The sequence below is a fragment of the Arachis ipaensis genome, chromosome B01 (assembly GCF_000816755.2).
Source record: "Arachis ipaensis cultivar K30076 chromosome B01, Araip1.1, whole genome shotgun sequence".
NCBI classification, from domain to species: domain Eukaryota; kingdom Viridiplantae; phylum Streptophyta; class Magnoliopsida; order Fabales; family Fabaceae; genus Arachis; species Arachis ipaensis.
The window spans coordinates 121,795,726-121,813,335 of record NC_029785.2 but is presented as its reverse complement, the minus strand read 5'-3'; the positions used below and the strand labels follow the sequence as shown (position 1 = coordinate 121,813,335).

Genomic DNA, 17,610 nt, shown 5'->3' with positions numbered 1-17,610 from the left:
CATGAAAAAGGAATTTATATTGTATTTATTATCAATTATGATGATTATATTATTTTATAAACATTATTAAAATGTAAAATATTATATAAAATATTAATATAATTATTTGTTTCTACACTCGGGGTGACTATAAAATTTTGGATTTTTATTAAAATTTCGAATCAAATTTAAAAATAACAATTTCTTTTCTAATACTTTGTTAGCATAATTACTTTGTCACTCACATAAGCTCAAATAAGGGTACCTTAGTCTTCTTGTATCTGTTAACAATCTCAAATTCTCAAAAATATAATTTCTTATGAACCAAGAATTCATGATGAACAGGAGCGAAGCTACATATAAAACAGGGAGGCAGTGGCCTCCCAAAAAAAAAATTGTTTATAAATATAAAATAATTTATATATTTATTTATTTATCTAGTTTATAATCTTATAATATTAATTTAGGTTTTAAAAAAAATTGAAGATGATGATCATGTAATTGTAATACTATCCTTGTATTCTTTTTAATTTTTTCTCATTATTAATTGTTTGTGACATTGATATTATTGATTTACAAAAAATAAAATAAATTGAGTTTAGTTAAGTTGCATAAAGTTTATCTTATTATCTATGTAAATTCTCAATAATAGATGACTTTGAATCAGAGAAAAAATGTCGAGCTCAATTGTCTATGTAAATTACAAGTTTTAACTTATTTCAGCTCTAATAATATTATTATTAATTTTTTCATTGCATAAGTTATAATTGTAATTTAAATTATTTACATGAAGCATAATACATTTTTTAATAATTTTGTAGAAAACGTCTAAAAAAAAATTGAATAGTATTAGAAGATTCTAAAAACAAATATGTAACCTATATTTACAATATTTAAAATTAGTTTTGAGATATTTGTGCTTAATTATTTTAATATATGATATGTTCAATTATCTTATAAAAAATTAATTCTAAGTCTAAGTTGTTATTTTTAATTAAAATAAAAAATTAAACAAAATATTAGCCTCCTACTAAATATTGTCTAGCTTCCCTGATGATGAAGATCATCTTTTAGGTCTATTAAATTCTATTCTTTGGATTTAAATCTAAAAAAAAATTGTGGTCTAGATATAAGGTGAAAAATTGCATTCGGCCATATTATACAAACCAAATGAGCCAATGTATATCTGTTCAAAATGGTCCATTTGGCAGGCAAGGCTAGTTTCTTTCATTTTTATCCTCTTTTTTGGATACTAGCTTTGTGTGTGTGTATATATATATATGTCAATTTTGTCTGGTTATATCAAATATCAATTGCTTTTATTCCATTTTGTTCGGTTCTGATTTTTTTTTCCTTCCTATACTCCTCTTAATTTTCTTTTGTTTTTCAAAGAGATAAATATTAACCAACAATTTTCTTTTCTTATTTTATATTTCAACTAATACCAGTTAATTTTATAGTTTTTATGATTAAAATTGTTGATCCTTAACATTGACGTACACATAAGAAATCAGCCTATATAAGTTAAATTGTCGATCCCTGGCAACGGGGTTAAATATTTTTAAGCTAAAGAAGAATAAAATAAACAAACATAGCATTTTTGTGAAACAAAATGTACCAGTGATAGCATATTCATAATTAAGTTAACTTGTAAGAACCAAATTTTACATTTTACTACCTTTGTCACCCTATCATCACTCAACAGACTCAGCCTTGAAAAACAGACCATTTTTCTTTGACAAAAAATGTTCCCTTGATTTCTCTCTAACAAAACTGATATTTCAACGTTAAGTCTCTACTCTTTTTAATTCAAATACAACACATAGTGTTCACATAAATATGGCAACTCTACTGAAAATGGAAGGTTCATATTTGTGAATGGTAGAGAGTTTGTAATAGTTGGTGATGATGAGTGACTTGTTCCCTCAACAAGGGAAAGGGACAACCATTATCATGTCTTCCTAAGTACGTAACATCATAAATCTATGTTTTTTGATCAATAAAGTAGCCTCCAAATCTTAACCATTTATCTTTATGAGAATTTGAACTTATCAATTACACGTACAACTGTACAAGATTAATGATTATGAATTGCAATTGACCTCTTCGAATGAATCAAAGTTTGTGGAGATAAATTACAAATTAGCCACTATGTTTTGTTGTTTTGATCATAAATCATAAGAGTTGGTAATGAAATTTTCTTTTAGATAGTGACTTTTTTTTTAAGGATGGCGCCTATATTTGTAGGAGAGCAAAATATTTTTTTTTTGTCCTTACGATTGGTTAAGTTTTAAAATTGAGAAAGTATAGGGAGCCAATAAAATATTTGTACAATATGTACAATGGAAGTTTAGGGATGTCCAATTCAGTATTAGAGATATAACCATTTGTGTTACCTTTTCCCATCAGCTGAAGTTTTTGGGATGAGTGGTATCATGATATAGTATCAGAGCTCTAAATTCAAAAGGTCAAGAGTTCGATTCTTGGTGAACCCCAAAATCAATATCTAAATCGTCCTGTTTAAGTTTCTAACAATTTAAAATTGAAGAATTGCCAAATCAAGTAAAATGAAAGTAAATTTTAACGGAATGAATTGCATTACGAATTCAAGATTTTTATTCATCATAGAATAATTCTAGAATGACTAGTAGATAAACTTCCGGAAAAAGAAAAAAATGAATATGATACATATATAATAAAGTATAAATTATACCTTTTTGTTTGGAATGTATCAAACTTCTTTAATGATTAATTTAAATAAATTTTATTTTGAAGAAAAAATTAAAATTTATTAAAAAATTAAAAGTAAAATTAATTAAATTAAATATTAAAAAATGTCGGTATATTAGAGACAAAAAGATATAATTTATACTTTATTGTATATGTACATACTCTTTTTTTTTTTCGAAAGTTTATATACTAGTCATTCTATAAATATGAGTAAAAATCTTGAATTCGTAATGCAATTCCTTTCGTTAAAATTCATTATCATTTTACTTAATTTGGTAATTTTTTTAAGAGTAATGTATCATTTTTATTCCCAACATTTTCTTCCTATTTAAATCTTTAACGTTTCATAATCTTAATAATGTTAGGATATTGAGTCAATTTTAAAATGTTAGAAACTTAAATTAAAAAAACGATTTAAATATTAAAAATAACTGAGACTTACTCCAGACGTTAGGGACAAAAATCATAATTTCTTCTTTATAGAAATTGCACTTATATATAATGTCAACAACTATTATAAAGTGGTTCATTTCTCATATTTACTCGTACACAATGGTGGGATATTCTTATATTCTCTTTCCCAATGCTCATAATAAATGAGTTTGTGAAAGAATAACAATATTCTAGATTTGTTTAGAAAATGTCATGTTCACTTGTACTCTTGGGATAGAAAAGAATTTCTATTGGAAATACAGATTACAGTTTAGTGCTTTAGTATTAAGATCTGACTAATAAAATACATGTACACCAATAACCATAAAAAATATTGAGTAAATAAAAAAAAATTGATTAATTACTGATGAAATGGTAATGTAACAAACGAAAGGAAACTGTTCATACCCTGACCCAATATTAAGGCCCAGTATCCAAGTAAAAAGGCCCAACCCAAAGGAGTTGAGTCTCACACTACACAAACCAGATGCCACGAAGTCGGCTATCTTCACGACTTGCTCTAAAGAAGTCGGTACGAGGATCAGCTGGCAGATAACCCCTCCCTCAAGAGGATAACTGCCCCTAGAATCTCTCTAACCACTTCCAAGAGCCATATCTCAACCACCCTAAGATAAAGGGACGGTTATTCCCCTTAAAAAGTGGCACTACTTCAACGGTGGTTATTGGTTCACCACTATAAATACACTAACACCTCTCAGGTATCTCTAAGTCCCAATACTCTCTAGCCCTGCTCACACCCTTGCTGATTTAGGCATCGGAGTGTCTTTGCAGGTACCACCCCCATTCGTTCATACTCACAAGTCGGACGGAGGCCCCCAAGATGCAGACTCGCTCGGAGGCTTCCTTCCTCAGACGATTGGGCCAACCCAGCGAGTCCAGCCCAACAATCTCCGGTTACCCTCGTAACATTAGCGCCGTTGCCGGGGACCCGAGAGATCAACCAGTGATGGCGGACAGATCCCCTGAGGAGGGTCACGTGGAGACAGATTCCGAACAAGAGAATCTGGACACCGGAAATAATGACGTAGACCTAACCCTCCACCAGGGAACCAACGATCAACATAGAGAGGGTACCTCCGGAGTCAAAACTCCGAAGGTGAATTCCTCATAAGGGCGCGATTCGGAGAAGGACGGATAGTCCCACGCAACCGAACTTATGGGATTAGTTCATGTCCACCAAAGTCGCTTGGAACAGCTAGAACAGGAACGGGAGCGACAAAGGAAGATAGAAAAGCACCTAAGAGAGGAGATGGATCGACAAAAAGAGTTAGAGAAGAAACTCTTAAAGTTAGAATCCTCCCTCAAAAGTCGGAACTCCCGTGACGATAGAGAAGAGTCGCCCCAGGAGGGGAGGATCCTTTTAGTGAGGACATAATGAGGGCAAAAGTTCCAAGAAACTTTAAAAGCCCCGATATGGACCTCTATGACGGAACCACAGATCTGAAGCATCATTTAAGCAACTTTAAAAGTCGGATGTATCTGGCTGATGCTTCTGATGCTACGCAATGCAAAGCTTTCCCGACAACCTTGTCGAAAGCGGCGATGAAGTGGTTTGACAGCCTCCCCCCGAGATCGGTCACCAGTTTTGAAGACCTCTCAAGGAAGTTCTTGATGAGGTTCTCTATCCAGAAAGACAAAGTAAAACATGCTCCAAGCCTCCTGGGGATAAAGCAGGAGGTCGGAGAATCCTTACGAGCCTACATGGAAAGGTTCAACAAAGCATGTTTAGAAATCCAAGACCTGCCCACCGAGGCAGTCATAATGGGGTTAGTCAATGGGCTTAGAGAAGGTCCCTTCTCACAGTCCATATCAAAAAGACACCCCACCTCCTTAAGTGATATACAGAAAAGAGCTGAAAAGTACATCAACATGGAGGAGAATGCTAGGCTGAGAGATTCGAGTTGGCGACCTGGGCATCTCCCCTCAACAAAAGAGAGGGAGAGGGAACCCAAAAAGAAGGAAGAACTCGGTCTCGATAGACCAAGAAAATATCACTCTTATACTCCTCTAAAGGTTCCCATAGTGGATGTATACAGAGAGATTTGCAATACCGAAAGACTGCCTCCTCCCAGACCTATTAAAAATAAAAAAGGGGGGAGTCGCAGCGATTACTGTGAGTACCATAAAATATATGGTCACTCAACAAATGACTGTTACGACCTTAAAAATGTGATAGAAAAGCTGGCTAGAGAAGGTTGGCTCGACAGATATCTCATAGAAAGGTCGGACGGTCATGGGAAGAGAAAGCGAGACGATATGGATAGAAGAGACCCACCACCGCAGACCCCGGAGAGACATATCCATATGATCTCAGGAGGATTCGTGGGAGGGGGACTCACCAAGTCCTCTCGCAAAAGACATCTCAAGCGAGTCTACAAGGTCGGAGGAGAGTCATCCGACCTTCCCACCATTTCATTCACAAGAGAATATGGGCAAGGAATAACCCCTGGGCATGATGACCCAGTGGTAATTACTATGATCCTAGTCAATGCCCATCTCCATAGAACCCCTAGTAGACCAAAGAAGCTCAGCGGATATCCTTTTCAAGCCCGCTTTTGACAAACTAGAGTTGGATGAGAAAGAATTAAGAGCCTACCCCGACACCTTGTACGGACTAGGCGACACGCCGATAAAACCACTGGAATTTTTGCCCCTCCACACCACTTTTGGAAAAGGGGAAAAATCCAAGACTTTGAGTGTAGACTTCATAGTCATCGACGTAGGGTCAGCATATAATGCTTTAATCGGCAGAGCTACCCTTAATCGACTCGGAGCGGTGGTATCCACTCCCCACCTTTGCATGAAATTCCCAACCTCAGCGGGAATAGCAACGGTGAGGGGAGATCAGAAATTGGCAAGGAAATGCTACAATGAAAGCCTGAATCTGAGAAGAAAAGTCCACACCATAGAGCTCGACGGTGCAAGGGCCCGAGAAGAACTGCGACCACAGCCAGGAGGAAAAACTGAGGAAATACAGGTCGGCGAAGAGGAAGGAAAAAACACCAACATAGGAGCCAACCTAGGGGAAGCCCTAAAGTAAGGGTTGATTAAGCTCCTAAGAGACAATTCCGACCTCTTTGCCTGGAAAGCCTCCGACATGCCCGGGATAGACCCCGAGCTTATGTCCCACAAGCTCTCGGTATACCCAGGGTCCCAACCTGTACAACAGAGAAGACGCAAGCTCGGCCCAAAACGAGCCAAAAAACAAAATGACAAAATGGAGAATGTGTGTCGACTATACTGATTTAAATAAGGCATGTCCCAAGGACCCTTACCCACTACCAAGTATCGATACCCTAGTAGACTCCAGCTCGGGATATCAATACTTATCGTTCATGGATGCCTACTCGGGGTATAACCAAATCCCGATGTACGAGCCAGACCAGGAGAAGACATCATTCATCACACCCAGAGCCAACTTCTGCTATGTGGTCATGCCATTTGGATTGAAAAATGCAGGGGCCACATATCAGAGGCTGATGAATAAGGTGTTCGCTCCCCACCTTGGAAGCTTAATGGAGGTCTACGTCGACGACATGCTAGTAAAAACCAAGGAAGAAGTCGACCTCTTGTCAGACCTCTCGCAAGTATTTGACACCATAAGGTCACACGGGATGAGGCTAAATCCCGCGAAGTGTGCCTTCGCGGTGGAAGCTGGAAAATTTTTAGGGTTCATGCTGACACAAAGGGGGATCGAAGCAAATCCCGATAAGTGTAGAGCCATCCTGGAAATGAAAAGCCTGACTTGCTTAAGAGAGGTACAGCAGCTAAACGGCCGACTTGCAGCCCTCTCCAGATTCTTGGCAGGGTCAGCACTAAAATCCCTTCCATTGTTCTCCTTACTGAGAAAGGGATGTCAGTTCGAATGGACTCCTGAATGCGAAGAGGCGTTCCAAGAGTTCAAAAGATTCTTGAGTCAACCTCCGATTCTGACCCGACCTACAGTTGGAGAAGACCTTGTCCTATACTTATCTGTAGCAGACAAGGCTGTCGCGTCAGCCCTGATAAGAGAAGACGAGGTCGGTCAGCATCCGGTGTATTTCATCAGCAAAGTTCTACAAGGCCCCGAGCTAAGGTATCACAAACTAGAGAAGTTTGCCTACTCCTTAGTGGTAGCCTCACGAAGGCTACGGCCTTACTTTCAAGCTCATACAATAAGAGTCCGCACGAACCAACCCATGAAGCAAATCCTCCAAAAGACGGATGTTGCAGGGAGAATGGTTCAATGGGCAATAGAGCTCTCCGAGTTTGACTTGAGGTATGAAACTCGGACAGCAATTAAAGCCCAATGCCTTACCGACTTTGTCGCAGAATACGCAGGAGATCAAGAGGAAAAACCAACGACATGGGAACTCTATGTAGATGGATCCTCAAATAAGACAGGGAGCGGTGCAAGCATAATATTAGTGGACGAAAGGGGAACCCAAATAGAGGTTTTCCTCAAATTTGAATTCCCATCCTCGAATAACCAGGCAGAATATGAAGCCCTAATTGCCGGGTTGAAGCTGGCAGAAGAAGTCGGTGCCACAAAAGTGATGGTATATAGCGACTCCCAAGTGGTGACCTCCCAGATAAGTGGAGAGTATCAGGCAAAAGACCCAAATATGAAGAGGTACTTGGAAAAAACTCTGGAGCATCTTGGGCGATTTGCGGAAACCGAGATCAAACATATAACTTGGGATCTAAATAGCAGAGCAGACGCCCTATCCAAGTTAGCAAGTACCAAGCCAGGAGGGAATAACAGAAGCCTGATCCAGGAAACTCTCCAGGAACCTTCCGTGGAAAAAACAGTAGAAAAGCAAGTGGTTCTTGAGGTAACTGGATTAAACCTCGGATGGATGAACCCCTTGGTCGAATACATAAGATTCGACATCCTTCCCAAGGAGGAAAAAGAGGTTAAGAAAATCCGGAGGGAAGCACAACACTACACTCTGGTGAAAAATATTCTCTATAGAAGAGGGATATCAACACCATTGTTAAAGTGCGTACCGACCGCGAGAACCACCGAGGTATTAGAAGAAGTTCACAGTGGAATTTGCGGAAATCATCTCGGAGCCAGGTCGCTTGCCAGGAAAGTAATCCGAGCTGGATTTTATTGGCCGACCTTGTAGAAAGATGCCACAGAATTTGTGAAAAAATGTCAACCATGCCAAATGCATGCAAACTTCCACGTGGCTCCCCCCGAGGAACTCATCAGTATAACTTCTCCATGGCCCTTCGCAAAGTGGGGAATGGATTTGTTAGGTCCCTTTCCCCAAGCGCCAGGACAAGTCAAATATCTGATCGTGGAAATAGACTATTTCACAAAGTGGATAGAAGTAGAGCCATTAGCTACCATCACAGCCCAAAGAAGTCGGAGGTTCCTCTACAAGAATATCATCACAAGATATGGGATACCATATTCCATCACTACAGACAATGGAACCCAGTTCACCGACTCTACCTTCAGAAGCCTGGTGGCCAGTATGAAGATTAAACACCAGTTCACCTCGGTGGAGCACCCGCAAGCAAATGGACAAGCCGAGGCAGCCAACAAAGTCATACTGGCGGGATTAAAGAAAAGGCTACAAGATGCAAAAGAAGCCTGGGCTGAGGAGCTCCCACAAGTGTTATGGGCTTACAGGACAACGCCCCAATCCGCCACTGGAGAAACGCCCTTCCGACTAGTCTATGGGATAGAAGCTATGATACCAGTAGAAATCAGCGAGCAAAGCCCAAGGGTGATTCTCCATGATGAAATCGGAAACATACAGGGGCACAAAGAGGAGCTAGAATTGCTCCCCGAAGTCCGAGAACAAGCCCAGATAAGAGAAGCAGCGCTGAAGCAAAGGATGACTACAAGGTACAATAAAAAAGTCACCCGAAGGAGCTTTGCCTCAAACGATTTGATCTTGATCAGAAATGACATTGGGGTCAACAAGTCGGGGGAAGGAAAGCTCGCCGCCAATTGGAAGGGACCCTACAAAGTTAGCGAGGTCTTAGGAAAAGGCTATTATAAAGTGACCGACCTAAATGGCACCGAGTTGCCAAGGTCGTGGCATGCTTGTAATATGAAAAGGTACTACAGTTAAAAGCGAACTCTACTCCCTGATGTACTCTTTTACCAACTTCACGATTTTTTCCCGAAAGTTAAAGGGTTTTTTCTGGAGAATGGTTTTTAACGAGGCATCATAGTAAAGGCTAAGGGAAAATAGGCTGTCAAAAGCCCTTAGTAGCAGTAAGGTACCTCCCCAATAAATAAAGATCTTTTACAATATCTCTTATAAATTCCTTCTCGTTTATTTTTTCCTACGAAACGCACCAACTTAAGCTCGACAAAACGTGAAAATCCCATGAACCGACCTAGATGGTCGTCAGGATAAAACGACGAGGTACAAGTCGGTGTAAAGAGGTTATAAAAGTTGATCGTGAGAAACTCGGGGATATGCCGACTTATAAGTCGAAATACAAAACCGAATAGAAAAGAAAACGTGTCGCAAAAATAACCTAAGTCATAGAAGCTCAATAAAACAAAAGTTGAGTATAAGGAATAATCAAAAAGAGATCGAAAAACCTAGGAAAAAGCTTAAAAGCTGTCCTTAAAGCGAAGAGGAACCCAAAAGGACAAACAGCCAGAAAAAAGGTTTCCAAAACTAAAAAGATCAAAAAGAGGGTTTTTCAAAAAACTACAAACAGAAAAGCATGCACACGCAAAAGGTAACTAAAAACCCTTATCCAAAAAGGGTATTTCTTTAAAAACTAAAACCCTTATCCAAAAAAAGGGTATTTATAAATATTTTTTGTTTACGGCCTTAAAAGGCCAGAGAAAATTGTTCAGTCACCACCACCACCAACAAACAAATATAAAAGAGTTTAAAAAAGGGGGACCCACAGGCCAGGCCCCCATATAGCCAACAAAGTTATTTTTTCAGAGGAGTAGACGGATCACCACCAGAACCAGGAAGAATAGTCGGAGCAGCGTCAGGACCAGGAAAAGAGGCATCCATAGGAGACGGAGAGGAAGTCGGAGGAACCTTGGAAGAGCTCGGAGCATCCTTTGAGCGAGGGGGGACTCAATAATCCTCTGCCCCCGAGTCTTCAAGTCGGACTCAGAAACAACTTGGGGGGCAGGAGGAGTCACTATAGCACCATCAATGACGACCTTGTTGGGATCTAAAGGAGAGAGATCCAAGGCAGGAGCAATAACTCCGACTTGCTCCTTAAAAATCCTTCAGGCCTCTTCAGATCCCTCGGCAATAGAGTCCTCCAACTCGGTGTAGGCAGTCCGAGCATTCAGCAGATCTTTTTTCACAACCACAAGGTCCTCAAAAAGGCTTGAATAGCTCTCCTGCGCCTTCAGCCTTAAACCGACCTCCATGTTGCACTGGGCCTGTAACTTGCTCTCCCTCTCCTGGAGATCCTTCCTCTCCTCCTCTAGTTTGGCGACCTCCTCCTTCAACTTCTTCTCATGTTCTTGATATAAAAGAAGTCTCTCCTCCAACTCTTTAGCCCTCGAGGACAAACCAAGAGAGCTAAGAGGAGTCTTCTCGAAAATATCAAGAAACTTGGTGCACACCGCCGCCGCCCTGATACTCTCCTGAGCCAGAATAGTGAGGTGGTTCCGGATAGAAATATCATCCAAGCCTATACGGGCATGAGGATAGATGTACTTCCGGATAAATTCAGGGGCATCCACCTTGGCTTCACCCTCGAAAGAAGAGCTAGGCTCTAAAGCCTTGCGCTTCTTCCTTTCAGGCTCAGGGGAGGATCGGGGGGGAGGGGACGGCTGAGAAGGAGCAGAAGAAGAGATAACAATAGGTTCAGAAGGAGTCCCCAAATTTCGAGGAGGATGAGGGGGAGGGATAACTGCCCTGGCACCACCAGTCCTGGCCCGGGACCTTGCCCTAGCCTCCTGGACCATCTGGTTAGACTCATTCGAATTCCTCCTCGCCATCTCTGTAAAAACAAGTAGTAGCCAAGAGGTTAGACAAGTCGGAAAAAGATAGTCAGACAAGTCAGAAATCCAATAAAACAAATAAAAGCTATCTAATTGTGTCTGAACAAAGGTCGGAGACCCCTGAAAAAATTTTTTAGTATCCAGATATGGGGCCCTCCCCCATACTTCTCGGAGGAACCCCACAATGGCTGCCTCCACCTCATCCAGGTCGTCCAGACCATATTTCTCACAGGGGGAGGCCTCCAACCAATACAGAGAAAAACGAGGGGAAGAATCCTCATCCAGGAAAAATGGGTGGTGACCCTCTACAGCTTGAACTTTGAAAAAATAATTTTTGAAGTCATGAAAAGATTCGTCAAAAAGGGTGAAGACCCTCCGACCTTGTATAGCCCGGAAGGACACCCATTGTTGTTTATTATTTTGCCCACTGAAGGGCTTAGTCATATGGAAGAGAAAAAAGAAAATCCTCAAAGAAGTCGGAAAGTCTAAAGCATGGCTGACAAATTGATAAATTTTCAGAAAACCCCAAGAATTGGGATGAAGCTGGGTAGGTGCAACACGGCAGTGGCGTAAAACATCCATTTCAAAGTCAGAAAAAGGAAGGAAAACGCCCAGACGGGTAAGCATGCTCTCATACATAAAAAAGAAATGAGGGGCTGCCTCCGAAGCCCTCCCAAAGCAGACCCGGTCTTCTAGACCCGGGGCAAGTAGTTCATACTTTGGCTCATCCTCATCAGAGGTGCAGAGCCGGTGGCGAGTGCGAAGATCAGTAAGAAAATCAGTGTCAACCAAAGGTTCCTCCCCCAGGACCGTAACATCGACCCACTGAGCAAGACTTTCAACAGAAGACATTTTCTTTCTTTTAAAAAGGGATTTTGGTAAAACCTACAAAGAAAAAAGAAAAAAAAATAAAAAAACATGGTCTCTAAGGGGAAGTACGGAATCAAACAGAAACCTACGAATCAACCTATTCATCCGCAAAATAAAAGCATGCAAACAGTAAGCATGTTACAAATGGAGAAGAAGAAAAATCTAACATTTATCTGAAAAAGGTTGGAGGAAATGAAAGCCTTCAAACACAAGAATGCTTCACGAACAGGTGGAGAGGAAATTTGAAAAATCGCAGAAACGAAACAATGGAAGAGAGGAAAAGTATTTATAAACACGTTAGGGTTGGGTTCAAACCCTACCCTACCCTACCCATTGCCACCCCTACTAACAGACGCGACGTTTGATTAGACGTAACTGTGAAAAATCAAAAGTCACGAAAGTCACGTCGGTTCCCTCCCAAGTCGGCTACATCCCCGAGTAGAATACTCGAACCCAAAATCTTAAAAGAAATTGGGCTCGAGTAGGGACACTGTTCATACCCTGGCCCAATGCTAAGGCCCAGGATCCAAGTAAAAAGGCCCAACCCAAAGGAGTTGAGCCTCACACTACACAAACCAGATGTCACGAAGTCGGCTATCTTCACGACTTGCTCTAAAGAAGTCGGTACGAGGATCAGCTGGCAGATAACCCCTCCCTCAAGAGGATAACTGCCTTAGAATCTCTCTAACCACTTCCAAGAGCCATATCTCAACCACCCTAAGATAAAGGGACGGTTATTCCCCTTAAAAAGTGACACTACTTCAACGGTTGTTATTAGTTCACCACTATAAATACACTGACACCTCTCAGGTATCTCTAAGTCCCAATACTCTCTAGCCCTGCTCACACCCTTGCTGACTTAGGCATCGAGTGTCTTTGCAGGTACCACCCCCATTTGTTCATACTCACAAGGCGGACGGAAGCCCCCAAGACGCAGACCCGCTCGGAGACTTCCTTCCTCATACGATTGGGCCAACCCAGCAAGTCCAGCCCAACAATCTCCGGTTACCCATCGTAACAGAAACCATTATCACAACTAATATTACAGTTAATAATATAGGCAGACACATTCGAAGCTGATGTTTATGATGGCTAAGCTAAAAAATCCATATGATTATATAAACTTTGTTGGGGCTCCTATCCTATCAAAACTGTTTTTTGAGGGTGTGGTGGGAAGAAACAACAAGCATTTTACAAAAAAGTGGTGCATATATATGCAGCTAATGCCTCACAAATTGCTTTTTAGAATGAACATTTCTTTTTCCATGAGGGCTGGTGTGACTACTTCCATCAACTCTGCGCATGTTCTTCCTTTTCTTACTGCTGTTCAAGTTCAGAGTCACATTTGGTGGGTTTGCGAGACAGAAAGAAGCCGCTACGTCCTGCACAAGTACACCAATTAGTTGGAATTATTATCAATGATGTAATATCTATGCAACATGATTTCACCATTGAAATAATTCAATATAAGTTCAGTAACTATGATTATTTGCATTAACTTTTCTATTTCAAATTTTGGGATCTGAAGCCATGTCGATTGTCCTATCTTGTGTAACCAACCGGTGAGATATTGAAATTAAGAAAAAACAAAACAGCCAGACAAAACAAAGGAGTGAAGCAAGATGATTTCACTCAATTTACTGATATAGAAGAACGGAATTACAAGGAAGAAAAGATAATGGCTGTGATGGTAAGAGCCAGCCTCACTCTCCTAGCCCAGCCTTAATTCTTTCCAAAAGTCTGTCCCTTCCTCTCCCTAATTTGCTACTACTTATACTCTCCTCACTCCAATCATGAAAATCCGTTAGAATCATCCCTACTGACCATCTTTTACATTTTTCCCACTAACACTGTCATGATTCTCTTCCCTAGTCTTTCCTATTCTACCCTCCACTCTCTTCCTTCTATTGTATTGTAAAGGCAGAGGAGACATTTGCTTCTCTTTATGATTAGAAGCTTCTATTCCTAATACTTCATTCTTGCTTGGATACGTAACATCTAGACATTGAAAAATGATACGTTGCCAGCACATTATTTGTATCTATCCTTTGATACAGCCTTGCATTTGATGCACTTCGACTGAAAATGCTTACATCTAATGATTTACTCTTGAAGATAACAAATACAACAAAGATATCCTTCATTAATCTTCTGTTACCAATTTTATTTTTTGTTATTTTAGTGAACCATTTCAACATGGTCCTATAATGATCAAATCATATATTGAATTTTGAAGAAATAGATCTCTAGAGGTCAGGAAAATAATTATATATAACAATTTGAAAACCGCACCTTCAGATCAAGGCGGTGTACATTGAATATATCCTTCATAGAATGTGAATTGTATGCCAATAGATACGATCTATGCGCATCTTTAGCCATCTTGTTTAGGAAAAAGTTGTTGACTACCAAATCCTCCTGCACAGTACAGATGGTGCTTTGTAAGATAAGCTGAGCTTGGTGACTATATACTAAACAAACATTTGATTAAAACAAGGGGAAGAAGGAATATACCAGGTGAGATTGTACATTTGCCACCTTCTTTTCATCATATCCATACTCTTTCACAGGGACCTTAGCTGCCTGAAATTGAGCATAAAAAAATGTTTATTTTTTATTATAGGCTGAGAGGCAAAAATAGCAACCATGTCTCAAGTTTCTTCAGTAATCTATTTTCGAGCACTACTTTCTCATATAAAGCAAAAACATTACCAGATGCTTCTAAAACTCATTCAGCATTAGAAAGCTGAGTATATCATTTTGTCATAATGAGAGAGAAACTGACCTTCAGATAACGAAGAAATTGTAATTCTTCAGGAATCAGGAACAGCAAAGCATTTCCTTTTCCACCTTCCCCACGAGCTGTTCTACCAACCCTGTGGATATATTCCTGGTATTGGTACCAATATAAAACATGTTATATGGCTGATAAAAATATAAGAATGCCAAAAATCAAATGAAAACAGGAATCACCTTCGGTTCATCTGGTGGATCATACTGCACAATCCAGTCCTACAACACACAAAAAGAAGGGGAAAAAAAGCAGGCAATTAATAAAAAATTGGGGAAAACTAAAAGTGTCATACAAATGAGTTGACCAAATTTTGAAATAACTTGGTAATAAAAATGACCATACCACAGCAGGTATGTCAAGTCCACGAGCAGCAACATCAGTACAGAGCAAGATCCCCTTTTCTGCTTTGCAGAAGTCAAAGAAGGTGGTTGTTCGGGTCTGCTGCTTTTGTTTTCCATGAATACTTGAGCAATTCAAATGAATATGATTAAGAATGTCTGTATGGAATTTCACAGAGTTACATGAAGAAAAAAACACCATCACTTTTTTTGAATGAAATCTCTTCAAGAAGGAATAGAGAACCATGAATCGCTTGGCACAGGGAACAACAACATAACCCTGCATTAACCCTTCATTTGTAACCTGCATGGATGAGGATGTTGTAAGTCACTATGGTAATGCCGATGAACAAAATTTCAAAGATTACAATAAAGTAGGGAGATATCACCTTGGTTCTCCCATCATCTACATCAATATATATAGGAGTTGTCTGAAATGACAAGCGTGCAAGATCCTCAACCTGTAAGTTAAACCAAAAAAACTACGGAGTCAGAATTTATTTTTAGGAAAGAACATAATGAAAGATAAAAGATGAATGAACAAACCTTCTTTGTTTGCGTAGCCGAAAATAAAGCCGTTTGCCTATTCTGTTCCATGAGAAATCAATTAGTCAAGCTCACAAATATATTAAGATCATATAATAAATATAAACATAGTTGCCTTAATAATCATAAAGGGATATAACCAAAACTAAATAGACCTTTGTAGCAATCATGTCTCACTTAAAAAATTAAAAAAAATAGCTCTGTAGTGACAAAACATATTAGAACCTTTAAAGAGGAGTTCTTACCCAAGTCCTCAACCCGCATATAACAATTTGGAAAGGGAAAAATGTTACAACTTATTTGTTAAGGTAAAAAACGAAATGTTTTTTAATCCACAAGTAGCTCAATGCATTTTTACTAAACATGTAATAGTAATGCCACAAAATAAGAAAGATTATAGTAATAGTAATAGTAACTGGTAACTTAAATTGATTAAGTCATTTTTATTTAGATGTTAATATGTTATCAAGGTCAATAACTCCATCCGCATGTGGAATAACATTATGCATTATCGGGACAAAAAGTGAAACAAATTTCAGATACCTTTGGAAGGATCTTAATAATCTGCTTCATTTCTTCCTCAAAGTTAGCTTCTAATATCCTGTCAGCTTCATCAATCATGAGGCACTGCCAAATCACGCAGTAGGAGTTCATGGTAAGAGAATTGCTACAATTTAATATTACTCCAGATATCCGAATGAAAGAACTTCCTATTACAAAACATGCATGGCAAGGGCTTCAACAATATGTGAGGTCATGAGTTATTATTATTATTATCATCATCATCACAAGACTTCAAATCACGTAAATACATGATAACTATATACTAGTATAAAAGCATTGTTGCTCAGCAAACTAGTCTTAAAATATGTGCATACCATAGCAAGTTCACAAAAGGAGAAAAAATATAATAAAGAAGGGCACAATTTACCTTCAAGTTTTTATATATGAACCCTTTTGTATTCTGAAGATGATCCAGAAGACGACCAGGAGTTGCCACGAGCAGATTGACCCCTTTAGCAATGCGTTCGGCTTCGAGTTTTCTCGTCGAACCTCCAATAATCAATCCAAGAGTCTGCGAATGATACTTGAGGAGTTCCTTGGCTACAGCATGCGTCTAAAACACACAAACAAACCTCAAATTCAATAAGCAAACAAATCAGCAATCATAAACAACCAACTTATAATGCAATCATAAATCAAATACATCACATTTATTTTTCAAAAGACAAACCTGAATTGCAAGCTCTCTGGTGGGGCAAATGATAATAACACCAGCACCATTACGAGGGGTGAACTGAACATTATAGAGAAGCTCCACAGCAGGGACCAGAAAAGCAAGGGTTTTCCCGGAACCGGTTCTGGCAGCGCCAAGAACATCTTTTCCTATTAGAAGATGTGGAATTGCCCTCGATTGAATCTGAGTCATGTATGAGAACCCCATATCCCGAATTGCCTTCGAAGTTGGTTCTGATAACCCTAGAGAAGAGAATTCATCGTTACTCATTATTCCACCACCACCACCCTTGTTCTTCTTCTTCTCTTTCCTCTCTTCTTCCTCTTCTTCTTCTTCACCATTTTTATCAACGTCGCTATCTTCTTCCACTCCCTTCAACTTCTTATTCTTCTTCTTCTTGTTCGCATTGTTTTCCAAGGATTCTGCGCCCTCTTCATGTTGAGGTTCAGCTGATTGGTTCTCTGATTCAGAATCCCGAGGCCGCTTCTTCTTATTCTTATTCTTCATCTTTTTCTTCGTTTCGTTCATAACGATGGTTGAAGCTTGAAACTTTTCTTCTGTTTCAGGTGATTCTGCCATGGCTGGTGGTTCTAGAACTTTCAGAAACTCAAGGCCACTCGCACGGTCGCGCCTTATTCTACTTCTCTCTCTCACTCGTTAAACCCTAGTCATTCACCAAGATTCATATCTAACGTGTGGCGGTTTTTTTTTTGTTCCCAGCTTTTTT

The 17,610-nt window shown here is 39.4% G+C and overlaps 1 protein-coding gene across 1 annotated transcript; it reads right to left on the bottom strand.

Annotated features, from left to right (window-relative positions):
- Positions 3,480–17,572, bottom strand: LOC107635195 (DEAD-box ATP-dependent RNA helicase 27). Its single transcript, XM_016338593.2, has 12 exons — positions 16,881–17,572; positions 16,578–16,763; positions 16,190–16,273; positions 15,647–15,688; positions 15,490–15,561; positions 15,105–15,404; positions 14,942–14,980; positions 14,754–14,858; positions 14,483–14,551; positions 14,261–14,386; positions 12,993–13,350; positions 3,480–3,539 (listed from the first exon to the last, which is right to left on the bottom strand). The coding sequence occupies exons 1-11, from the start codon at positions 17,460–17,462 to the stop codon at positions 13,189–13,191; spliced, it is 1,767 nt and encodes a 588-aa protein (XP_016194079.1). The 5' UTR covers positions 17,463–17,572; the 3' UTR covers positions 3,480–3,539; positions 12,993–13,188.

What these genes read in the sequence shown, in the direction of transcription:
- LOC107635195 (XM_016338593.2), bottom strand. Translation starts at nt 17,462, where the DNA reads ATGGCAGAATCACCTGAAACAGAAGAAAAGTTTCAAGCTTCAACCATC. An exon ending in TCATATATAAAAACTTGAAG is followed by an intron (nt 16,274 to 16,577) that starts GTAAATTGTGCC and finishes GTGATTTGGCAG; the next exon opens with TGCCTCATGATTGATGAAGC. An exon ending in TAGATGATGGGAGAACCAAG is followed by an intron (nt 15,405 to 15,489) that starts GTGATATCTCCC and finishes TCATCCATGCAG; the next exon opens with GTTACAAATGAAGGGTTAAT.